Raw genomic sequence first — 25,932 nt, forward strand, 5'->3', positions numbered from 1 at the left:
TTGGTTCGTTGGGTCTTAAGCTCTTCTTTTCTCGGTATCTTCCTTAATCCTTGTAACATCCCTTGTTCGTCCATAATCGTTGTAATCAGCCCGTGTGGCCATTTGTTCTGAACTTATGTCTTAAGGTGTGTACTTGTTCCAAGATTTGTTCATTTCGATTGTCTTCTCAACATCCTTTGTTGAGATTGTCAAGTCTTGTAAAATTCCTTGGCTGTCCAGAATCCTTAAAATAAGTCTTTGTGGTCTTTAGTCCTTAATTGGTTCTTTGGGCCTTAAGCTCTTCTTTTCTCGATATGTTCCTGAATCCTTGTAACTTCCCTTGGTCATCCATAACCCTTATTATCAGCCCTTGTGGGTGTAAGTTCGAAACTTATGACTTAAGGTGTGTACTTGTTCCAAGATTTGTTCATTTCGATTGTCTTCTTAACATCCCTTGTTGAGATTAACAAGTCTTGTAAAATTCCTTGGCTGTCCATAATCCTTATAATAAGTCTTTGAGGTCTTTAGTCCTTATTTGGATTTTTGGGTCTTAAACTCTTCCTTTCTCGGTATCTTCCTCAATCCTTGAAACTTCCCTTGGTCGTCCATTATCCTTATACTCAGCCCTTGTCGTTGTTAGTTCTTAACTAATGTCTTAAGGTGTTTACTTGTTCCAAGATTTGTTCATTTCAATCGTCTTCTCAACATCCTTTGTTCAGATTGTCAAGTCTTGTAAAATTCCTTGGCAGTCCATAATCCTTATAATCAGTCTTCGTGGTCTTTAGTCTCTAATTGGTTATTTCAGTCTTAACCTCTTCTTTTCACGGTATCTTACTTCATCCTGGTAACATCCCTTGATCGTCCATAATCCGTATAATCAGCCCTTGTGGCCGTTAGTTCTTAATTTATGGCTAAAGGTGTTTTCTTGTTCCAAGATTTGTTCTTTTCGATTGTCTTCTCAACATCCTTTGTTCAGATTATCAAGTCCGGTAAAACTCCTTGGTTATCCATAATCCTTAGAATCAGTCTTTGTGGTCTTTAGTCCCAAATTGGTTCTTTGAGTCTTAAGCTCTTCTTTTTTCGGTATCTTCCTTAATCTTTGTAAAATCCCTTCATCGTCCATAATCCTTATAATCAGCCCTTGTGGCCGTTATTTCTGAACTTATGCCATAAAGTGTGTACTTGTTTCAAGATTTGTTCCTTTCGATTGTCTTCTCAACATCCTTTCTTGAGATTGTCAAGTCTTGTAAAATAACATGGCTGTCCATAATCCTTAGAATCAGCCATTGTGGTCTTTAGTCCTTAATTGGTTCTTTAAGTCTTAAGCTCTTCTTTTCTCGGTATCTTCCTTAATCCTTGTAACATCCCTTGGTCATCCATAATCCTTATACTCAGCCCGTGAGGCCGTTAGTTCTTAACTTATGTATTAAGGTGTGTACTTGTTCCAAGATTTGTTCATTTTGATTGTCTTCTCAACATCCTTTGTTGAGATTGTAAGGTCTTGTAAAATTCAATGGCTGTCCATAAACATTATTAGTCTTTGTGGTCTTTCGTCCTTAATTGGTTCTTTTGGTCTTAAGCTCTTCTTTGCTCAGTATCTTCCTTAATCCTTGTAACATCCCTCGGTCGTCCATAATCCTTATAATCCGCCCTTGTGGCCATTAGTTCTTAACTTATGGCTTAAGGTGTGTACTTGTTCCAAGATTTGTTCCTTTCGATTGTCTTCTCAACATCCTTTCTTGAGATTGTCAAGTCTTGTAAAATAACATGGCTGTCCATAATCCTTAGAATCAGCCGTTGTGGTCTTTAGTCCTTAATTGGTTCTTTAGGTCTTAAGCTCTTCTTTTCTCGATATCTTCCTTAATCCTTGTAACATCCCTTGGTCGTCCATAATCCTTATACTCATCCCGTGAGGCCGTTAGTTCTTAACTTATGTATTAAGGTGTGTACTTGTTCCAAGATTTGTTCATTTCGATTGTCTTCTCAACATCCTTTGTTGAGATTGTAAGGTCTTGTAAAATTCATTGGCTGTCCATAAACCTTATTAGTCTTTGTGGTCTTTAGTTCTTAATTGGTGACCAAAAGCTCTTCTTTTCTCAGTATCTTCCTTAATCCTTGTAACATCCCTCGGTCGTCCATAATCCTTATAATCCGCCCTTGTGGCCATTAGTTCTTAACTTATGGCTTAAGGTGTGTACTTGTTCCAAGATTTGTTCCTTTCGATCGTCTTCTCAACATCCTTTCTTGAGATTGTCAAGTCTTGTAAAATTCATTGCCTGTCCATAATCCTTAGAATCAGTCTTTGCGGTCTTATGTCCTTAATTGGTTCTTTGGGTTTTAAGCTCTTCCTTTCTCGGTATCTTCATTAATCCTTGTAACATCCCTTGGTCGTCCATAATCCTTATACTCAGCCCTTGTGGCTGTTAGTTCTTAACTTATGTCTTAAGGTGTGTACTTGTTCCAAGATTTGTTCATTTCGATTGTCTTCTCAATATCCTTTGTTGAGATTGTCAAGTCTTGTAAAATTAGTTGGCTGTCTATAAACCTTATAATCAGTCTTTGTGGTCTTTAGTCCTTGATAGGTTCTTTCAGTCTTAAGCTCTTCTTTTCTCGGTATCTTCCTTAATCCTTGTAACATCCCTTGAAAATCCATAACCCTTATAACCAGCCCTTGTGGTCGTTACTTCTTAACTTATGGCTTAAGGTGTGTACTTGTTCCAAAATTTGTTCCTTTCGATTGTCTTCTCAACATCCTTTGTTGAGATTGTCATGAATTATAAAATTCCTTGGCTGTCCATAATCCATATAATAAGCCTTTGTGGTCTTTAGTCCTTAATTGGTTCTTTGGGTCTTATGCTCTTCCTTTCTCGGTATCTTCCTTAATCCTTGTAACATCCCTTGGTCGTCCATAATCCTTATAATCTGCCCTTGTGGCCGTTAGTTCTTAACTTATGTCTTAAGGTGTGTACTTGTTCCAAGATTTGTTCCTTTCGATTGTCTTCTCAACATCGTTTGTTGAGATTGTCAAGTCTTGTAAAATTCCTTGGATGTCCATAATCCTTATAAAAGCCTTTGTGGTCTTTAGTCTCTAATTGGTTCTTTGGGTCTTATGCTCTTCCTTTCTCGGTATCTTCCTTAATCCTTGTAACATCCCTTGGTCGTCCATAATCTCTATACTCAGCCCTTGTGGCTGTTAGTTCTTAACTCATGTCTTAAGATGTGTACTTATTCCAAGTTTTGTTCATTTCAATCATCTTCTCAACATCCTTTGTTGAGATTGTCAAGTCTTGTAAAACTCCTTGGCAGTCCATAATCCTTATAATCAGTCTTCGTGGTCTCTAGTCCCTAATTGGTTATTTCAGTCTTAACCTCTTCTTTTCTCGGTATCTTACTTCATCCTGGTAACATCCCTTGATCGTCCATAATCCGTATAATCAGCCCTTGTGGCCGTTAGTTCTTAACTTATGGCTAAAGGTGTTTTCTTGTTCCAAGATTTGTTCTTTTCGATTGTCTTCTCAACATCCTTTGTTCAGATTGTCAAGTCTTGTAAAATTCCTTAGTTATCCATAATTCTCAGAATCAGTCTTTGTGGTCTTTAGTCCTAAATTGGTTCTTTGAGTCTTATCTTTTTTCGGTATCTTCCTTAATCCTTGTAAAATCTCTTAATCGTCCATAATCCATATAATCAGCCCTTGTGGCCGTTAGTTCTTAACTTATGTCTTAAGGTGCGTACTTGTTCCAAGATTTGTTCCTTTCGATTGTCTTCTCAACATCCTTTGTTGAGATTGTCAAGTCTTGTAAAATTCTTTGGCTGTCCATAATCCTTAAAATAAGTCTTTGTGGTCTTTAGTCCTTAATTGGTTCTTTGGGCCTTAAGCTCTTCTTTTCTCGGTATGTTCCTTAATCTTTGTAACTTCCCTTGGTCGTCCATAACCCTTATAATAAGTCTTTGTGGCTGTAAGTTCGAAACTTATGGCTTAAGGTGTGTACTTGTTATAAGATTTGTTCATTTCGATTGTCTTCTCAACATTACTTGTTGAGATTAACAAGTCTTGTAAAATTCCTTGGCTGTCCATAATCCTTATAATAAGTCTTTGAGGTCTTTAGNAAAGCCTTTGTGGTCTTTAGTCTCTAATTGGTTCTTTGGGTCTTATGCTCTTCCTTTCTCGGTATCTTCCTTAATCCTTGTAACATCCCTTGGTCGTCCATAATCCTTATAATCAGCCCTTGTGGCCGTTAGTTCTTAACTTATGTCTTAAGGTGTGTACTTGTTCCAAGATTTGTTCCTTTCGATTGTCTTCTCAACATCGTTTGTTGAGATTGTCAAGTCTTGTAAAATTCCTTGGATGTCCATAATCCTTATAATAGCCTTTGTGGTCTTTAGTCTCTAATTGGTTCTTTGGGTCTTATGCTCTTCCTTTCTCGGTATCTTCCTTAATCCTTGTAACATCCCTTGGTCGTCCATAATCCTTATACTCAGCCCTTGTGGCCGTTAGTTCTTAACTTATGTCTTAAGGTGTGTACTTGTTCCAAGATTTGTTCCTTTCGATTGTCTTCTCAACATCCTTTGTTGAGATTGTCAAGTCTTGTAAAATTCCTTGGCTGTCCATAATCCTTATAATAAGTCTTTGTGGTCTTTAGTCCTTAATTGGTTCTTTGGGTCTTAAACTCTTCCTTTCTCGGTATCTTCCTCAATCCTTGTAACTTCCCTTGGTCGNCTCTATACTCAGCCCTTGTGGCTGTTAGTTCTTAACTCATGTCTTAAGATGTGTACTTATTCCAAGTTTTGTTCATTTCAATCATCTTCTCAACATCCTTTGTTGAGATTGTCAAGTCTTGTAAAACTCCTTGGCAGTCCATAATCCTTATAATCAGTCTTCGTGGTCTCTAGTCCCTAATTGGTTATTTCAGTCTTAACCTCTTCTTTTCTCGGTATCTTACTTCATCCTGGTAACATCCCTTGGTCGTCCATAATCCGTATAATCAGCCCTTGTGGCCGTTAGTTCTTAACTTATGGCTAAAGGTGTTTTCTTGTTCCAAGATTTGTTCTTTTCGATTGTCTTCTCAACATCCTTTGTTCAGATTGTCAAGTCTTGTAAAATTCCTTAGTTATCCATAATTCTCAGAATCAGTCTTTGTGGTCTTTAGTCCTAAATTGGTTCTTTGAGTCTTATCTTTTTTCGGTATCTTCCTTAATCCTTGTAAAATCTCTTAATCGTCCATAATCCATATAATCAGCCCTTGTGGCCGTTAGTTCTTAACTTATGTCTTAAGGTGCGTACTTGTTCCAAGATTTGTTCCTTTCGATTGTCTTCTCAACATCCTTTGTTGAGATTGTCAAGTGTTGTAAAATTCTTTGGCTGTCCATAATCCTTAAAATAAGTCTTTGTGGTCTTTAGTCCTTAATTGGTTCTTTGGGCCTTAAGCTCTTCTTTTCTCGGTATGTTCCTTAATCTTTGTAACTTCCCTTGGTCGTCCATAACCCTTATAATAAGTCTTTGTGGCTGTAAGTTCGAAACTTATGGCTTAAGGTGTGTACTTGTTATAAGATTTGTTCATTTCGATTGTCTTCTCAACATTACTTGTTGAGATTAACAAGTCTTGTAAAATTCCTTGGCTGTCCATAATCCTTATAATAAGTCTTTGAGGTCTTTAGTCCTTATTTGGTTCTTTGGGTCTTAAACTCTTCCTTTCTCGGTATCTTCCTCAATCCTTGTAACTTCCCTTGGTCGTCCATTATCCTTATACTCAGCCCTTGTTGTTGTTAGTTCTTAACTTATGTCTTAAGGTGTTTACTTGTTCAAAGATTTGTTCCTTTCGATTGTCTTCTCAACATCCTTTTTGAATCTCAAGTCTTGTAAAATTCCTTGGATGTCCACAATCCTTACAATCAGTTTTTGTGGTCTTTAGTCCTTAATTGGTTCTTTGGGTCTTAAGCTCTTCTTTTCTCGGTATCTTCCTTAATCCTTGTAACATCACTGGGTCGTCCATAAGCCTTATAATCGGCCCTTGTGGCCGTTAATTCTTAACTTATGGCTAAAGGTGTTTTCTTATTCCAAGATTTGTTCTTTTCGATTGTCTTCTCAACATCCTTTGTTCAGATTGTCAAGTCTTGTAAAATTCCTTGGTTATCCATAATCCTTAGAATCACTCTTTGTGGTCTTTAGTCCCAAATTGGTTAGTTGAGTCTTAAGCTCTTCTTTTTTCAGTATCTTCCTCAATCTTTGTAAAATCCCTTCATCGTCCATAATCCTTATAATCAGCCCTTGTGGCCGTTAGTTCTTAACTTATGTCTTAAGGTGCGTACTTGTTCCAAGATTTGTTCCTTTCGATTGTCTTCTCAACATCCTTTGTTGAGATTGTCAAGTCTTGTAAAATTCCTTGGATGTCCATAATCCTTATAATAAGCCTTTGTGGTCTTTAGTCCTTAATTGGTTCTTTGGGTCTTATGCTCTTCTTTTCTCGATATCTTCCTTAATCCTTGTAACATCGCTGGGTCGTCCATAAGCCTTATAATCGGCCCTTGTGGCCGTTACTTCTTAACTTATGACTTAAGGTGTGTACTTGTTCCAAGATTTGTTCCTTTTCGATTGTCTTCTCAACATCCTTTGTTGAGATTGTCAAGTCTTGTAAAATTCCTTGGCTGTCCATAATCCTTATAATAAGCCTTTGTGGTGTTTAGTCCTTAATTGGTTCTTTGGGTCTTATGCTCTTCTTTTCTCGATATCTTCCTTAATCCTTGTAACATCCCTGGGTCGTCCATAAGCCTTATAATCGGCCCTTGTGGCCGTTACTTCTTAACTTATGACTTAAGGTGTGTACTTGTTCCAAGATTTGTTCCTTTTCGATTGTCTTCTCAACATCCTTTGTTGAGATTGTCAAGTCTTGTAAAATTCCTTGGCTGTCCATAATCCTTATAATAAGCCTTTGTGGTGTTTAGTCCTTAATTGGTTCTTTGGGTCTTATGCTCTTCTTTTCTCGATATCTTCCTTAATCCTTGTAACATCCCTGGGTCGTCCATAAGCCTTATAATCGGTCCTTGTGGCCGTTACTTCTTAACTTATGACTTAAGGTGTGTACTTGTTCCAAGATTTGTTCCTTTTCGATTGTCTTCTCAACATCCTTTTTTGAGATTGTCAAGTCTTGTAAAATTCCTTGGCTGTCCATAATCCTTACAATCAGTTTTTGTGGTCTTTAGTCCTTAATTGGTTCTTTGGGTCTTAAGCTCTTCTTTTCTCGGTATCTTCCTTAATCCTTGTAACATCCCTTGGTCGTCCATAACCCTTATAATCAACCCTTGTGGCCATTAGTTCTTAACTTATGGCTTAAGGTGTGTACTTGTTCCAAGATTTGTTCCTTTCGATAGTCTTCTCAACATCCTTTATTGAGAGTCTTGTAAATTTCCTTGGCTGTCCATAATCCTTATAATCAATCTTTGTGGGCTTTAGTCCTTAATTGGTTCTTTGGGTCTTAAGCTCTTCTTTTCTCGATATCTTCCTTAATCCTTGTAACATCCCATGGTCGCCATAATCCGATAATCAGCCCTTGTGGCCGTTAGTTCTTAACTTATGGCTTAAGGTGTTTTCTTGTTCCAAGATTTGTTCGTTTCGATTGTCTTCTAAACATCCTTTCTTGAGATTGTCAAGTCTTGTAAAATTCGTTGGTTGTCTATAATCCTTAGAATCAGTCTTTGTGGTCTTTAGTCCCAAATTGGTTCTTTGAGTCTTAAGCTCTACTTTTCTCGGTATCTTCTTTAATCCTTGTAACATCTCTTCATCATCCATAATCCTTATAATCAGCCCTTGTGGCCGTTAGTTCTTAACTTATGTCTTAAGGAGCGTACTTGTTCCAAGATTTGTTCCTTTTGAATGTCTTCTCAACATCCTTTGTTGAGATTGTCAAGTCTTGTAAAATTCCTTGGCTGTCCATAATCTATATAATAAGCCTTTGTGGCCTTTAGTCCTTAATTGGTTCGTTGGGTCTTATGCTCTTCCTTTCTCGGTATCTTCCTTACTCCTTGTAACATCCCTTGGTCGTCCATAATCCTTATAATCAGCCCTTATGGCCGTTAGTTCTTAACTCATGTCTTAAGGTGTGTACTTGTTCCAAGATTTGTTCCTTTCGATTGTCTTTTCAACATCCTTTGTTGAGATTGTCAAGTCTTGTAAAATTCCTTGGCTGTCCATAATCCTTATAATCCGTCTTTGTGAGCTTTAGTCCTTAATTGGTTCTTTTGGAGAAAGTGCTTCTTTTCTCGATATCTTCCTTAATCCTTGTAACATCCCTTGGTCGTCCATAATCCTTGTAATCAGCCCTTGTGGCCGTTAGTCTTAAGGGGTGTACTTGTTCCAAGATTTGTTCTTTTCGATTGTCTTCTCAACAACCTTTCTTGAGATTGTCAAGTCTTGTAAAATTCCTTGGCTGTCCATAATCCTTAGAATCAGCCATTGTGATCTTTATTCCTTAATTAGTTCTTTGGGTCTAAAGCTCTACTTTTCTCCGTATCTTCCTTAATCCTTGTAACATCCCATGCTCATCCATAATCCTTATAATCAGCCCTTGTGGCCGTTAGTTCTTAACTTATGGCTTAAGGTGTGTACTTGTTCCAACATTTGTTCATTTCGATTGTCTTCTCAACATCCTTTGTTGAGATTGTCAAGTCTTGTAAAATTCCTTGGCTGTCCATAAACTTTATATCAGTCTTTGTGGTCTTTAGTCCTTAATTGGTTCTTTAGGTCTTAAGCTCTTCTTTTTTCGGTATCTTCCTTAATCCTTGTAACAACCCTTGGTCGTCCATAACCATTATAATCAGCCCTTGTGGCCGTGAGTTCTTAACTTTGTGGCTTAAGGTGTGTACTTGTAACAAGATTTGTTCCTTTCGATTGTCTTCTCCACATCCTTTGTTGAGATTGTCAAGTCTTGTAAAATTCCTTGGCTGTCCATAAACTTTATATCAGTCTTTGTGGTCTTTAGTCCTTAATTGGTTCTTTAGGTCTTAAGCTCTTCTTTTTTCGGTATCTTCCTTAATCCTTGTAACAACCCTTGGTCGTCCATAACCATTATAATCAGCCCTTGTGGCCGTGAGTTCTTAACTTGTGGCTTAAGGTGTGTACTTGTAACAAGATTTGTTCCTTTCGATTGTCTTCTCCACATCCTTTGTTTAGATTGTCAAGTCTTGTAAAATTCTTTGGATGTCCATAATCCTTAAAATAAGTCTTTGTGGTCTTTAGTCCTTAATTGGTTCTTTGGGTCTAAATCTCTTCCTTTCTCGGTATCTTCCTAAATCCTTGTAACATCCCTTGGTCGTCCATAATCCATATACTCAGCCCTTGTGGTTGTTAGTTCTTAACTTATGTCTTAAGGTGGGTACTTGTTCCAAGATTTGTTCATTTCGATTGTCGTCTCAACATCCTTTGTTGAGATTGTCAAGTCTTGTAAAATTCATTGGCTGTCCATAAACCTTATATTAGTCTTTGTGGTCTTTAGTCCTTAATTGGTTCTTTTGGTCTAAATCTCTTCCTTTCTCGGTATCTTCCTAAATCCTTGTAACATCCCTTGGTCGTCCATAATCCATATACTCAGCCCTTGTGGTTGTTAGTTCTTAACTTATGTCTTAAGGTGGGTACTTGTTCCAAGATTTGTTCATTTCGATTGTCGTCTCAACATCCTTTGTTGAGATTGTCAAGTCTTGTAAAATTCATTGGCTGTCCATAAACCTTATATTAGTCTTTGTGGTCTTTAGTCCTTAATTGGTTCTTTTGGTCTTAAGCTCTTCTTTTCTCGGTATCTTCCTTAATCCTTGTAACATCCCTTGGTCGTCCATAATCCGTATAATCAGCCCTTGTGGCCGTCCATATCCGTATAATCAGCCCTTGTGGCCGTGTTAGTTATTAACTTATGGCTTAAGGTGTGTACTTGTTTCAAGATTTGTTCCTTTAAATTGTCTTCTCAACATCTTTTTTTGAGATGGTTAAGTCTGGTAAATTTCCTTGACGGTTCATAATCCTTAAAATCAGTCTTTGGGGTCTTTAGTCCTTAATTGGTTCTTTGGGTCTCAAGCACTTCTTTTCTCGGTATCTTTCTTAATCCTTGTAACATTCCTTGGTCGTCCATAATCCTTATAATCCGCCCTTGTGGCCGTTACTTCTAAACTTATGGCTTAGGGTGTGTACTTATTCCAATATTTGTTCCTTTCGATTGTCTTCTCAACATCCTTTGTTGAGATAGTCAAATCTGGTAAAATTCTTTGGCGGTCCATAATCCTTATAATAAGTCTTTGGGGTCTTTTGTCCTTATTTGGTTCTTTGGGTCTTAAACTCTTCATTTCTCGGTATCTTCCTCAATCCTTGTAACTTCCCTTGGTCGTCCATTATCCTTATACTCAGCCCTTGTGGCTGTTAGTTCTTAACTTATGTCTTAAGATGTTTACTTGTTCCAAGATTTGTTCCTTTCGATTGCCTTCTCAACATCCTTTGTTCAGATTGTCAAGTCTTGTAAAATTCCTTGGCTGTCCATAATACATATAACAAGCCTTTGTGGTCTTTAGTCTTTAATTGGTTCTTTGGGTCTTATGCTCTTCCTTTCTCGATATCTTCCTTAATCCTTGTAACATCCCATGGTCGCCATAATCCGATAATCAGCCCTTGTGGCCGTTAGTTCTTAACTTATGGCTTAAGGTGTTTTCTTGTTCCAAGATTTGTTCGTTTCGATTGTCTTCTAAACATCCTTTCTTGAGATTGTCAAGTCTTGTAAAATTCGTTGGTTGTCTATAATCCTTAGAATCAGTCTTTGTGGTCTTTAGTCCCAAATTGGTTCTTTGAGTCTTAAGCTCTACTTTTCTCGGTATCTTCTTTAATCCTTGTAACATCTCTTCATCATCCATAATCCTTATAATCAGCCCTTGTGGCCGTTAGTTCTTAACTTATGTCTTAAGGAGCGTACTTGTTCCAAGATTTGTTCCTTTTGAATGTCTTCTCAACATCCTTTGTTGAGATTGTCAAGTCTTGTAAAATTCCTTGGCTGTCCATAATCTATATAATAAGCCTTTGTGGCCTTTAGTCCTTAATTGGTTCGTTGGGTCTTATGCTCTTCCTTTCTCGGTATCTTCCTTACTCCTTGTAACATCCCTTGGTCGTCCATAATCCTTATAATCAGCCCTTATGGCCGTTAGTTCTTAACTCATGTCTTAAGGTGTGTACTTGTTCCAAGATTTGTTCCTTTCGATTGTCTTCTCAACATCCTTTGTTGAGATAGTCAAATCTTGTAAAGTTCCTTGGCTGTCCATAATCTTTTTGAATCAGCCTTTGTGGTCTTTAGTCCTTAATTGATTCTTTGGCTCTTAAGCTCTTCTTTTCTTGAAATCTTCCTTAATTCTTGTAAACATCCCTTGGTCGTCCATAACCCTTATAATCAGCCCTTGTGGCCATTACTTCTTAACTAATGGCTTAAGGTGTGTACTTGTTCCAAGATTTGTTCCTTTCGATTGTCTTCTCAACATCGTTTGTTGAGATTGTCAAGTCTTGTAAAATTCCTTGGATGTCCATAATCCTTATATTAGCCTTTGTGGTCTTTAGTCCTTAATTGGTTCTTTGGGTCTTATGCTCTTCCTTTCTCGGTATCTTCCTCAATCCTTGTAACATCCCTTGGTCGTCCATAATCCTTATAATCAGCCCTTGTGGCCGTTAGTTCTTAAATTATGTCTTAAGGTGTGTACTTATTGCAAGATTTGTTCCTTTCGATGTCTTCTCAACATCCTTTGTTGAGATTGTCAAGTCTTGTATAGTTCCTTGGCTGTCCATAATCCTTAGAATCAGCCGTTGTGGTCTTTAGTCCTTAATTAGTTCTTTGGGTCTTAAGCTCTTCTTTTCTCGATATCTTCCTTAATCCTTGAAACATCCCTTGGTCGTCCATAATCCTTATAATCAACCATTGTGGCCGTTACTTCTTAACTTGTGGCTTAAGGTGTACTTGTCCCAAGATTTGTTCCTTTCAATCGTCTTCTCAACATCCTTTGTTGAGATTGTCAAGTCCTTTAAATTTCCTTGGCTGTCCATAATCCTTTGAATCAGCCGTTGTGGTCTTTAGTCCTTAATTAGTTCTTTGGGTCTTAAGCTCTTCTTTTCTCAGTATCTTCCTTAATCCTTGAAACATCCCTTGGTCGTCCATAATCCTTATAATCAGCCCCTGTGGCTGTAAGTTCGAAACTTATGGCTTAAGGTGTGTACTTGTTCGAAGATTTGTTCATTTCGATTGTCTTCTCAACATCCTTTGTTGAGATTGTCAAGTCTTGTAAAATTCCTTGGCTGTCTATAATCCTGATAATTTGTCTTTGTGGTCTTTAGTCCTTAATTGGTTCTTTGGGTCTTAAGCTCTTCTTTTCTCGGTATCTTCCTTAATCCTTGTAACATCCCTTGGTTGTCCATAATCCTTATAATCAGCACGTGTGGCCATTAGTTCTTAACTTATGTCTTAAGGTGTGTACTTGTTCCAAGATTTGTTCCTTTCGATTGTCTTCTCAACATCCTTTGTTGAGAGTGTCAGATCTTATATTAGATGTATTTTTTTTTCCTTTATGTACAACCTGGGTTCTTTGGGTCTTAAGGTCTTAAGTTCTTCTTTTCTTGGTATTACAAGTCTTTTCTTATCCTTGTAACTCCCCTTGGCCTTTCTTAATACTTACAATTAGCCCTTGTAGGCTCTAGTTCTTAACTTATGCCCTAAGAAATTTTCTTGTTTCGGCATTTGTTCATTTTGACTGTCTTTTCAACGTCCTTTGTTGAAATTGACAAGTCTTACATTAGATGTTTCTTTCGTTCCTTCTTGTACAAGGCGGATTGTTTGGGTCTTAAGTTCTTCTTTTCTCGGTATTACTAGGCTTTCCTTAATCCTTGTAACTACTCTTGGCCTTCCATAATCCTTATAATCAGCCCTTGTGGCCTTTAGTTTTTAACTTTTGTCATAAGGCGTTTTCTAGTTCCAACATTTGTTCCTTTTGAGTGTCTTCTCAACATCCTTCGTTGAGATTGACAAGTCTTCCTTGGTCATCCTTGTGTTTCCTTATATCGTAGAGCTTTTCATCTTTCAATGTCGTATTTTACATGTTCCTTTTGTTCCTTCTTATACAAGTCGGGTTTTTTTAGTTCTGAAGTTCTTCTTTTCTTGGTATTACAAGACCTTCCTTAATCTTGTAACTACCTTTGGCCTTCCATAATCTTTATGATTAGCCGTTGTAGTATTTAGTTCTTAACTTATGCCTTAAGGCATTTTCTAGTTCCAGCATTTGTTCCTTTTGAGTGTCTTCTCAATATCCTTTGTTGAGATTGACAAGTCTTCCTTGGTCATCCTTGTGTTTCCTTATATCTCATAGAACTTATCATCTTTACGCTCAACAAACCTTGACATAATCAAGGTTGTTCCTTCAAAATCGTATCTTAGATGTTCCTTTTGTTCCTTCTTGTACAAGACTGGTTCTTTGAGAACTAAACGCCTTATGTTCTTTTCTTGGTTTTACAAGCTTAATCCTTGACCTAGGAAGGATAATGAGAATAAATTGTTATATTGATGATGTGGCAATGAAACATTGGAGAAAGCCTAGTCATAAGCCAAACAAACAAAATGAGGGGGGATGAAACTGAAATGGAGAGGAAAGGACAAACTCAGAGTGCTCTCTATGCCCTAGCCTTCCCTTCCCGATGCCCCGATGAGTCTGCACCAGCCCTAATTTTCCATCCCTTTCTCCTATTTTTCTCTTTCTTCACCTCACCACTCATCATTGTCTCTTATTCATGAACGATTCTTCTGAATTTTGTTTCTCTTATGCTGAATGTGGAGTATGTAATGACCAATGATGTGCTCTTAGTTGTTTGATTTGAAATGGGAGTAGAGTAGAAGACTAAAATATGGAGGGGTTGGCCAAAAAAAAAAAAAAAAANATGGGATTCTTTTATCGTTGAGTTTTACATTATCTCTTTGGAAATTGGAATGTTGAGATAGATTCATGGGGTTCATTATAGTTGCATGGTTTTTCACTCGTTTCACTAACTACCTAAAACACTCATAAAATAGAAAAACGTAATTTAATTTCTTACTCATGAACCCTTTCAACTTTAACTAATAGTTTACTCTTGAACCAAAAACATGATATTAGTAGAACACAAAGAACATCAAACAGAAAAAACAAAGATATAATAAAGATTAAATATAGGAATCTAACACTATTAGGACCACAACGTTGCCAATAACGTAATTATCGTGAGATCTAGGCAACACATAAGGTAGTTTATGATGTCAAATAGAAAATTTCTTACGTGATGGAGTGTTGAATGTAGCAATCAGAGTTTGATTCCTTGACCTCAACTTCATTATCTTCATCTATGTCCTCGATTTCTATCTGAAATTTTCATAACATGGTTATTAATCAAAATCTTCTCCAATAGCAAATAAAATATGAACAATAATGTCAAACTATTTTTGTTAAAGTTTGACCTGTAAATAGAATGACAAAAGTTTTGTAAAAGCAATGGCTTACCTTAGTGGGTTGTGTGGTTATATTTCATGGATCCCTAATTGTTTACAACAAACTTTACATGAACCGGACCGTCCTGCATGATATCATTAATGAAAAAAATAATTAGGCATTGATCTGATTCAGACAAATCAGTAAGTTGAACAAAGAAAGTACCTTCGATTTCAACAAATTGATTGCCATCATTACCCAAGACTCAAATCAGTCTCAAAAATTGATCCAGGCACTAGTATATATCTCATATCGTTCATCATCATGACCCTAGAGGAATGTTCGTAAGAGAAAATTCAGAATCCAAAAGCTCATTCTCAAAACTCAAGTGGTTGAAAAGCAAAATGATTCAACGTAACAAATTTCATCAATCATAAAATATACTTGTTTGAAAATCTTAAATGTATTTTTTCCATAATGTAAGTGTATGCACAAATGCATGTAACAACAAGATAACCTCAACCTCGATCTCAAATGTTTTGGCTAGCTTTGAAACAAACACTCAACTCAACTCAACTATGAGAGCCTTACGACTAATTAGTCCAGAAATTGTAGTAAAACCCTTCATTTATGCTGAAATCACATGCAAATTATAAAAAATTAAAAAAAAAAAAAAGTGCACAGCCTTGGGCTTGGAATCATACCAGTATAAACAACAATTATAAAAACTATAAACTTATAAACAACCATTACTTCATACGACCCCAAAAACGTAAATTCAACTTCACAGCCTTGGGCTTGGAATCATACCAGTATTCCTAGCAGATGCGAAAATCCCACCGGCCTGAATTGACAGGACCAACTGCTTTGTTCTTCCCCACTCTGTTATCGGAACCAATCTCAATGACATAAGAGTTCGTCGTTCTCTTCTCTTCTGCCAACAAATAAATTTGAATATCAGGTTTGTCCCCTGGCTCCCCACACAAAGAAGAGATAGAAGATGACGGGGAATGAAACGAAGAGTCCAAAATCGACTAAAAACGCCTAATTCTCCGTAATCGAAACCACGGAAAATACAAAAGGTGTCGATAACAGGCAAAAAAAAAAAAGAACAATTGTTTGATTAACCTCTGAAGTTCTCCACATTAAAATCCTAAATCGGAATAGTTGGCTGTGCCCTTAAAATTTCAACCCAGAACAGAGCAGTCAAGTCGAAACTACCCATAAAATTAAAGGCTGAGATGAAGTTGCATTACCTCTGTTTTTCATCACCGGGACGAGACGAGAAACTTCTTTCGATTCTGCTCTCTCTTCCTCCGATGGCCTGGTAATGATCGAGCGTCTGACTTCGGCCTCAATGACAGGACCAACTGGTCTTCTTTTGCCCAAGCAATCACTTCATCAAGAGTAACTGCTTTGTTCCTCCCCACTCTGTTATCGGAACCAATCTCAATGACATGAGAGTTCGCCGTTCTCTTCTCTTCTGCCAACACATAAATTTGAATATCAGGTTTGTTCCCTGGCTCCCCACACAGAGAAGAGATAGAAGATGATGGGGAATGAAACGAAGAATCCAAGACATAATCACGTTACCATGAGAACGAACAATGAACCTACTAAAAACGCCCTAATCCTCCATAATCGAAACCACGAAAATTACAAAAGGTGTCGATAACAAGCAAAAAAGAAAAAGAACGATCCGATCCTTCGATTAACCTCTGAAGTAGCTCGAGTGAACCCTAAATCAGAATAACATCTGAATTTCTCCAATAAACCCCTAAATCGGAGTAGCCGACTGCGCCTTTAAAATTTCAACACAGAACAGAGTATTCAAGACCAAATTACCCATAAAACTAAAGGCTGAAATCAAATTACATTACCTCTACTTTTCATCACCGAGATCAGGCGAGAAACTCCTTTCGATTCTGCTCTCTCTTTCTCCGATTGCTTGGTAATTATCTAGCGTTTGAATTCGGCAACTGACGTTCAGAAGGGAAGAGGCCGTTGATGGAGCGCTCTGATTCTAGTGCGAGAATGTCCTGAAGAAGAGTGTGAGTGTGAGTGCGAGTGCGAGTGCGAGAGGGATATATATGATCCCCGCGGGGGCCGAGACAGCTGGCATCCGAATAAGCGGGGTAACGGCTATGAAGACCATTTGACTTTGACCGTGGAAAACGGTCAACGATACCAACGGCTAGGTAATTTAACCGATTTCTTCATCATCCGTAGTTTTAGGGATTTTTCTGATTTTATTTTGATAATATTTTGTTTTTTTTTTTTTGTTTTGTTTTTTTTTTTTTTTCACATGCTGCTCAATACTTTAAATATTATTAAAATAATTTTTTTAAAAAATAAATATTTGAAATGACAATTTAAACACGACACCACACGGATTTAGTTTAGAGTTTCCACTAAAAAAAGTTTAGTTCTTTACAAAATGAGAAGGGTTGAGGGGAAGAGAAAAAGACATGTATGTATATTATTTTAAAATAAAAAAAATGTCACGTGAACTTGGCAAAATACAAAAATTTAAGTGGAGTTGTATTTTGTTCGGTTCGGTTGAGGGATTTTTTTTACCCAATCCAAAAGTTCGGGTTGGTTGGATTGGTAATTCAACCCAAAAAATTTTACAATCCAACCTCTATTTTCGGGTTGGGTTGTCGGGTTGTTAACTTTCTTCTAAAAAAAATTAAAAAAATTTATTAATTAACCATTCATAATTATTCGATGGAATCTTAAACAGAAGGTATTAACTATAATCATTAAAAAATATATATATATCAACAACAATAAAATAAAATATTGAACACTTATTATAATAAATTAAAGTATAGATCAATTTTTTAAAATTATAATAAAAATAAGATGTATATAATGTTGCAACATGCATAATAAATACTTTTAGAATTTAAAATTACCTCTAATTTTTTATCCCTCCTTTTTATCCATCCAATTTGGCCCACAACCTACAAAAGTATTTCTAGTAAGCTCAAATTACTACTTTGCCAAACTCTGAATATGCTTGTCTTTTAGCGTATGCGATCTTATACCATTTGTTTGGTTTGGGTCAACTTGAGGTTTTTGTCCTATGAACTCAAAACCGAACCGAGTCAGTTCGGGTTCAGAAAAAATAACCCAACCCAATCCAACTCGAAATATTAATTCATCCCTATCCAATCTCTAATTCGAGTTGGATTGGTCCGGATTGTTAGGTTACACCCTGGTCGTAATTAAGTAACATATAAGCATGACATATAAACGACTAAATAACAAGTTCCCCGCGCAAACAACCAACTGCATATGTAGCCTTTAATTTTGTTCTTAAAATGGTAAACTCAAATTCTCATTGGAAATATTTTCTTTTTAAAAGAGATGAAAGGCATTGGAAAGAAATAAGAAAACAACCAAATGTTCATGTTTCTTGTAGAAGAACAAGTACTCTTCCTGCATTCTAATGTCCAAATTTGAAGGATCAATTGTGTATATCACAAGTTATCCTCCAATGTGTTGTGCATCACAAACACAAACGCAATCCAAGTAACTAACAAAGCTATTCAACTAACAGAGCAGGTTTTAATTTATACCGACAAAAATCAGAAACTCAAATAACAAACTCACAGCATAAGAAGAACACTGAAAAGAGTAAAAATTCATCCTAGTATGATTGCCGAGCATGAAAATGGCTACAGTTGGGTCTGTTAGACGAACACGACTCTCCACAATGGTATGATATTGTCCACTTTGAGCATAAGCTCTCATGGCTTTGCTTTGGGTTTCCCCAAAAGGCCTCGTACCAATGGAGATAGTATTCCAAATGTTGTGCATGACAAAGACAATCCAAGTAACTAACAAAGCTATTCAACTAACAGAGCAGGTTTTAATTCATACCGACAAAAATCAGAAACTCAAATAACAAACTCACAGCATAAGAAGAACACTGAAAAGAGTAAAAATTCATCCTAGTATGATTGCCGAGCATGAAAATGGCTACAGTTGGGTCTGTTAGACAAACACGACTCTCCACAATGGTATGATATTGCCCACTTTGAGCATAAGCTCTCATGGCTTTGCTTTGGGTTTCCCCAAAAAGTCTCGTACCAATGAAGATAGTATTCCAATGTGTTGTGCATAACAAAGGCAATCCAAGTAACTAACAAAGCTATTCAACTAACCGAGCAGGTTTTAATTCATACCAACAATAATAAGAAACTCAAACAACAAACTCGCAGCATAAGAAGATTGAAAAGAGTAAAAATTCATCCTAGTATGATTGCCGAGCATGAAAATGGATACAGTTGGATCATAACTTAGTCCAATTCCTAGAAACCACTAGAGGAACAAGAAGAGATTGAAAGTACCTCTTCCGAAAGCCAACCATAACTATGGCGAGCGACAGAATGCATCATCGGAGTCATCAATGCCGAAGAAGTAGCAGAATGGAGCGGAAACATGGACTCCACACACAAGCTCATTTCAACTGGAATCCTTCACACAAAGAAAAACATTACTACCTTATTTTCTATTCATATTTGTTGAACATGACTCTCCACGATGATATTATCCACTTTTTCAACATAATCTCTCATAACTTTACTTTGAGCTTTTCCAAAAGGCCTCGCACCAATGGAGATAGTATTTTTTTTATTATAAACCCATGATCATTCCCTAAATTAGCCGATGTGGGATTTCATCATCCAACACCTCCTCTCGAACAAAGTACGTCTCCCCTTAATCGAGACTCGATTCTAAGGAGTCTTAGTCATTTTTTACTTTGCCTTCGAGGAGGATTGACTCCTCTTCTTTTGGAGTCCTTTGTTCGACATTTGAGGATTTACCAATTTATTGGCACGACTAAGTTTAGGGCATGACTCTAATACCATGTTAGACGAACACAACTCTCCACAATGGTACGATATTGTCTACTTTGAGCATAAGCTCTCATGGCTTTTCTTTGGGACGAGGCCTTTTGAGGAAGCCCAAAGCAAAGCCACATGAGAGCTTATGCTCAAAGTGGACAATATCATACCAATGTGGAGAGTCGTGTTCCTCTAACAATATCAACTTTTGTTCAGATCTATATCCGCACAAATACCCTATCTCGATCCTCAATCCTCGCACTTAACTCAACTCACACAGTTTTTATAGTTGATTTAGTTTGAACACACTTCGTTGAAATCAAATTCTGTTGAGGAAATTACCTTACATACAGCACACTGAGAGAAAGATCGTTCGGAAGAAATGCGAAATGTTGAACGAGCCGAGCCCGCTCTGGCTCCGGCACTCAGAAGAGCCGTAGCCTTGCCGGAGGAGGATCGGAAAATGGCCCTAGCAGCGAAGGAAGCCATCGGCAAATATGAGGACGCGGCGAGAAATTCTGTGCAAGCCACAACGAACAGAGCTCCCGTCTTGGACTGGGGGCATTCATTGTCCAACCCAGCCGCCGCGTCCCGAGAAATTTGGGGGTTTTCATTTCTTTCCCTTTTTTTCCTTTTTCTTTTTCTTTTTAAGATTAAATTAGTTTATTATAAATTTTCAATAGAAAAAAAAATAAATAAACATTAAATTTAAAATATCCAATAACTTGTAATATATTGTTTAAAATTACTTATCGTTCAACATTTTTAAGGTCGGATGATCAATTTTTCACATTTTATTCATTTATTTTCTCGATATCACCTCTCATTAAATTATGAATAGTATTTCAAACTATACTATAATTCACGAATAACATGTGAAAGCTTTGGAGTCGTAAATCTAGGCCACTAGAAGGAGCACTATACGTAACAGCAATATATAGGAGTTTCTCATAGAACAACGTGCTGATATGTAATTTGTATTGATCATTGGGAAGTCGAAACACGAAACTAAAGCCAATCGACATCGTCTGAGTTGGGTATTACAGGGCCTAAATATAGTCAAAGAACTAAAATTTGATGAGGTTTAACACATTCATAAAGCTAAACAAGCTGAAAGCCAAAGGTTACTTTGGTATAGTTTAGCAAGACGTCGAGCTACTCGATCGACAATCAAGAATTTGTACAACACGGCAAAATTTTCACTCCTACGCTCGTTCAACTGTTGGTCGAAACCATGGGATGAGGGCAGGGTATTGGAAAAATCTTGAGTACTGATGCCTGAATCGTAATGTTAAGAACCTTACCGATCAATCCTTCGAAGCTCACGAGTTTCTAATTGTCCCCTCCTCTCCTGGTTCGTAGTTAGTTTACTCAACTTCTTTGATAATTCTTCTTCTACGGAGTGGTACAGTTGAAATGCTCCCAGGAGCGCTGTGAGCTTTCCTCCTCTCAGCCTTCTTTCGTTCGGCATCGACAATAGTGCGACGGAGGGCAGCAGCTTTGAATATTGGTTTAGGTAAATGCCTATGCCTGCGATAACGAACCAAAAAACGTAGTTTCAAAACCCCTATCTAATACGGTTTATTACCCGAGAACAGCGTAGGAAACGGCACTTCACAACAAGAAAAGGGAGATGAGGAATCCCCTTTCAACTAGTAAAACAGAAACCAACTAAATCTGGGTGTATGTTATACATACACATGCTAATGAAAATATCGGATGCAGGTAGGAAAACAGATAATGAACGTCGACACGATTCTTACCTGACAATACGCTTAACCTCGGGAAGATGTTTATAACGATTCTTAACAGCCTCTTGATATTCATGCTTTCTCTTCTCCCTTGGAAGAAGCTGCAGCAACATTAATTCAATTTAAAAGCAAATCATGGCTTCTATCAACTGTTATTACAAACATTAACCATTACAACATCAAAAATTAGACTAACATCATGTTCCACCTGATCATAGTAGTTTTCATGCAAGCTTTTATAGAATAAAGTTGATGAATTAGTTCTTTTGGTAAAAATATTGGGTATTTTATCAAAAGAGAAACTGAAAAATAAACGCATCCAGATCGAACAAGTGCAGAACAGAGCAAAAATACAGATAGAAGATTTCTTACAACTCCTAATTGTTCAGATGCTTTAGCCTTCCAAAGCCGAAGGTTCGTGTCGTCACTCCCTGATATTACATAGCTTGCATCACAGCTGAACCTGACACAGAAGACCCTACAAATACCAAAAAGGAGAGAGTAACATCAGCGCAAAAGAATCAGTTGCTGTTCATATTTGAGCAATCGCTTAAGTATTGAAACTAGTAGTACATTGGAAGGCTACGATCAAATGATAAACCTATAAATAATGAATATGGATCAAACCTTTGCATTCTTTTGGTATGATAAATCTCACGGCTGTGACCCCCATTATACGGGAAAATTCTTATCTGCAGAATTAATACATGACAAGTTCAATAACATATCTTGGAAAACAAGATATAAATGGCTGAAAATAACCGGGGGCTATAACTCACTGTTCTATCATATGAGCCAGTAACAAATTCTCGACCACTCGGTGAAAAATCAATATCCATTCTGAAAACAAAAAGATGAATCTTCAGATGGGTTTTAATAAAGAATGAAGATTAGGAGTGGCACTCTAGTTCTTACAAACAAAAATCACAAGTCCGTATCTTACACTGCAGATACATGATCTCTGTGCACACATTTTGCCTCGTCTAGTCTCCTAGAATCGTAGCTATAACAGTTGCAGTCTTCATTTGCCTGCAATTCATAACATAAGACATGTCATGCTGACGGGAATGAAGAACAAGTTCATACATACTAGATGGCTAAGAGATATAGATAACATTAAAAAGTCAAGGCTAATTAGAAAATTCAATAATGATGAATGCTTTAAACTATTTAATATACATTAGAGCAAAGAAGATTTGATTAATCATAATGAATGCACAAGGATGTAAGTAGTATGAGCCAAAAAGCTAAGACAACAACTTCCAGGAATAAGAATCTTAAAATGCTTACAGCAGTGAAGTTCATTGGCTCCCTTGGATTCCAACAAATGGAATTTGTCTTCGTCTGTCACAAGAAAGGTAACCATAAGAATACAAGAAACATAATAAAAGATCGTTTTCGCAAAGAAGGAACTCCTTTGACTAACCGCCACTATCATACCTGCATAATTATTTTCCTTACGGGGGATGACATGCGCAAATCATACAACGTAATGCTTCGATCACTACAAGACAAGACAAAGAACAACATAGAGGGATAAAACTATTATCATCATACAAAGTTGAAAATTTTCTGAAAGTAAACAAATTGGCAACACAGAAAATTCTACCGGATCTAATGTCATTACTAGCTCAATATCTGTCCTGTTTTTTCTGATAGAGCTAGTTCAAAATTTCAAATTCACACTACTTGAATATTACAGTAGTAACTATTAAACAAAGCACAAAAAAGAACCAACTTTTTAATTGAATATTACAGTTTCCAGACATGGGAAAGTAAGATAAACATAAAGAAAAACTACCAAATGTAACTTTTAATCCAGCTAAAAATGCACAGAACTTATTAGTTTAAAATTTGTTTACGGTTAAGAATTTGACGTTTCAGTTCCAGCAAGAATGAAAAAGATTACTGCCTTAAACAGCAGGAGATAGAGAAAGAATAGACCTAGTGCAAACTAAAAAGTGCATAACAAGCATTACGCATAGACCATTATTAAGTAAACTGGCATCTTTGCTCATACGAATAAAGAATGGCAGTTAGGCCACGACTGATCATGCATACCTAGCTGATGTTGCGAGGACATTGGGTTCTCCAGGATTGAAACGAACAGAGATAACTGAGTCTGTTCCCCACTCAAAACTGCTCACTGGTTGAGACCTATAACAAAATTTAAAAAATCCTCAATATATAACAAGAATAAAGGAAAGTACTGAATTAAATGAATGGCGATGGATACCTGTTGTGATCCCAGATATTTAGTTGAGCACCAGCCGTGGCAAAAAGATTTCCATCCCATTGATGATCAACAGCCCTATAAATAAAAATTTTGGCTCAAATAAAAAGATAACTTGGATCGAAAGAAGGAAAGAAAAAACTTTCTAAAATTTAAAACTCACCAGAAAGCATTCTTCCAAACATAAACTGCCAGAGGCTGAATGTATGATTTTCAAGATGTTAGTTGGTAATAGTACAAAAAAATTCTTCAATGCAGCATGTAGATAATTCAATAACACACCTCAGATGAATTGTTTGAAGTCTCATAAGAATTCAGAGTGGGAATTGGGATATTCCATAGCCTGACACTAAAACAAACAAACAAACAAAGTTTGGTCCCCAGGTAGAAAATTATGTAACATTCTAAAGTACATAGAATATAATAATGGTGACTTACGTGCAATCTGTCCCACATGATATCAAGATGCGTCCATCTGAAGATGAAGTCAGGCCTCGAACAGCACCTTGATGTCCAGGAAACTGACAAACCGTTCGCCTATATTGTATACGGGTTAGCATTTATTTTTGGATTTTTAATTACGGTGCTATATCTCTCTTTTAAATTTTTGAGTCACTATAAGAACAAAATTTCAAACACCAAAAGGTGGGAAGCATCACATTACCTGTTAGCAATATCCCATAGGCGAATATCTGTAGACAAAAAAACAAAAATAAAACAAAGCAAAGATAAAGTCAGATATAAAACAACTACTATGCATGACAAATTATATCATTGTTTGAATGCAGCAAGAGCAGTGCAGTACAATTAATCGATGGAGATTACTAAACTGCTTCAAATTAAAATGTATCGATGGAGATCACTACAGTATATAAAGAAAATCTCAATGGTGGAAATAGAAAATAACAAGCTACTGCAAATTAAAATTTAAGATTCTAGTATAAGGTTCCAACAACTGTACAGTTGTTAACCAAAAAAACCCACAAGATTTTAACAAACGAACACAAGGGAGGAAATTTTCTAAAATCTTCCAACCTAATCTCTGCCAACTTTACAAACACCAAAGAAAAGACTAAAAACATCAAGTCATTAGACTAGCAGCTGGAATATTGAAAATCTTACCTCCATCCATCGAACCGGAGAATATCCCTTTCAAATGATTAGGATTCTTCGCCATACATGAAACAGCGTCTAAATGCCCATCCATGGCTCCTATAAATGGTTTTGCAAACATCTAAAACACAGAAAGCAAAAGAAAATTTAAGAAACTTTCGAAATTGCTAGACAAATCAGCTGACGGAAACCATAGTTTCAAATCATGTCATTACCCTGTCCAATTTCGCGGCATTAATAGCGCGAACATACTCAACCGCCTTCTCTTGCGTTCGGAGATTGGGGTCGAAGTTCCGAAATACCCTCTAATGCAAATAACACGATGTCAATTCATGTAGCAAGAAATAAATTCAACAAAGAAAAAAAGTTTGCGTCTATTAATCACCTGAAGGTCTTGGCTTCGTTCTCGAGTGAATTCATCAGTGGAGCGGGATATTACCTTGACCTTCATTCTTGATAAAGGATGCAAGGGAGGACAGACGAGGACAACCGAGAGAAAAACCCTAGATGTAGCAGAAGAAGAAGACGTTAAACCCTGCACTGATCTGGAATATTTATTTTTATAAATAATATTGCTTATTATATTATATTATTTAATTTATTATAATATCATAAATTTTAAATTTAAATTATATTAAAAATGGAAATTATCTGTTAAAAAATTATTTGAAACTAATATTTTTTAAAAATATATAAATAAACTGGATTTTTTTTTTTTTTTTATTTGAAAGAAAGTAATATTTTGAAGGTAGAACGGGATTTTTTTGGCTTTGTTTTGGGTTTCGAGACTCGTACCAATCAAGATAGTATTCTTTGTTTATAAATTCATGATCATTCTCTAAATTAGCCGATGTGGGACTTTCATCATCCAACACCTCCCCTCAAACAAAGCACGCCTCCCCTTAATCGAGGCTCGACTCATTTGGAGTCCTAATCATTTTTTACTGCCTTCGAAGAGTGACTCATTTTTCTTTTGGAGTCCTTTGTTCGACATTTGAGGATTTACCAATCTATTGGCACGACTAAGTTTAGGGCATGATTTTGATACCATGTTAGACGAACACGACTCTCCACAATGGTATGATATTACCCACTTTGAGCATAAGCTCTCTCATGCCTTTACTTTGGGCTTCCCCAACAATAAGAAGGCAGTGACAGGGGCAAAAAGGCTTCTCGATATTCGTCGGTCGATATATCAAGTACCCATTAACACGTCGTTGCAATATGAGCATAGATAAATAAATTAATTCATCCTAACAATTTCATTAAAACTAAAATGCAAAAATGCTATTTCGTACTTGATAAATCACCTCATAAATCACCGCCATGTATAGCATTTTAATTTATCTTGACTCGAAAAGTAACTTTAATTTATCAATATTTTTGAATCATTGCTAGTAGACCCGGACTTATTCTAAAAAATTCGAAGCATTTCGAAGTCTTTGTTGAAGCAAACAAAGTCAAGAAAAACCTCTGAAGTCATTCCAACATTAAACCGTAGGCATAATAGTTTCAAATCGGATTTCTTCAGAAAGAAAATCTTCT

At 36.7% G+C, this 25,932-nt stretch overlaps 1 protein-coding gene and 1 long non-coding RNA gene across 5 annotated transcripts in view; both read right to left on the reverse strand.

Annotated features, from left to right (window-relative positions):
- Nucleotides 1–19,897, reverse strand: part of LOC111792551 — a 40,217-nt gene extending 20,320 nt beyond the window's left edge. The window contains exons 1-9 of one of the 4 annotated variants that reach the window (XR_002814807.1): nt 19,633–19,897; nt 18,793–18,911; nt 17,353–17,400; nt 16,315–16,473; nt 15,691–15,917; nt 15,245–15,368; nt 14,660–14,764; nt 14,507–14,579; nt 14,286–14,368 (exon numbers count right to left, since the gene is read on the reverse strand). This is a non-coding gene — a long non-coding RNA (uncharacterized LOC111792551). Of the gene's footprint in view, nt 1–14,285; nt 14,369–14,506; nt 14,580–14,659; nt 14,765–15,244; nt 15,369–15,690; nt 15,918–16,314; nt 16,474–17,352; nt 17,401–18,792; nt 18,920–19,632 lie in introns of all 4 variants that reach the window. The other 3 variants (XR_002814806.1, XR_002814808.1, XR_002814809.1) reach the window with 3 other exon arrangements.
- A 354-nt stretch (nt 19,898–20,251) lies between these two features.
- LOC111792143 (DDB1- and CUL4-associated factor 13-like) lies at nt 20,252–24,906 on the reverse strand. Its single transcript, XM_023673473.1, has 17 exons — nt 24,773–24,906; nt 24,603–24,692; nt 24,397–24,508; nt 23,939–23,966; nt 23,713–23,811; nt 23,557–23,623; nt 23,438–23,472; nt 23,278–23,352; nt 23,103–23,198; nt 22,482–22,545; nt 22,332–22,385; nt 21,985–22,070; nt 21,821–21,881; nt 21,669–21,733; nt 21,414–21,519; nt 21,054–21,142; nt 20,252–20,820 (listed from the first exon to the last, which is right to left on the reverse strand). The coding sequence occupies exons 1-17, from the start codon at nt 24,836–24,838 to the stop codon at nt 20,658–20,660; spliced, it is 1,356 nt and encodes a 451-aa protein (XP_023529241.1). The 5' UTR covers nt 24,839–24,906; the 3' UTR covers nt 20,252–20,657.
- Nucleotides 24,907–25,932: the final 1,026 nt, after the last annotated feature.

Source organism: Cucurbita pepo, chromosome LG04 (assembly GCF_002806865.2).
Source record: "Cucurbita pepo subsp. pepo cultivar mu-cu-16 chromosome LG04, ASM280686v2, whole genome shotgun sequence".
Lineage (NCBI taxonomy): Eukaryota > Viridiplantae > Streptophyta > Magnoliopsida > Cucurbitales > Cucurbitaceae > Cucurbita > Cucurbita pepo.

Excerpts from the sequence above, each read along its gene's own strand:
- LOC111792143 (XM_023673473.1), bottom strand. The coding sequence starts at position 24,838 with ATGAAGGTCAAGGTAATATCCCGCTCCACTGATGAATTCACTCGAGAA. Across the intron at positions 23,967-24,396 it reads CTCCGGTTCGATGGATGGAG|ATATTCGCCTATGGGATATT; the intron begins GTAAGATTTTCA and ends TTTTGTCTACAG. Across the intron at positions 21,734-21,820 it reads CTGGCTCATATGATAGAACA|ATAAGAATTTTCCCGTATAA; the intron begins GTGAGTTATAGC and ends TTAATTCTGCAG.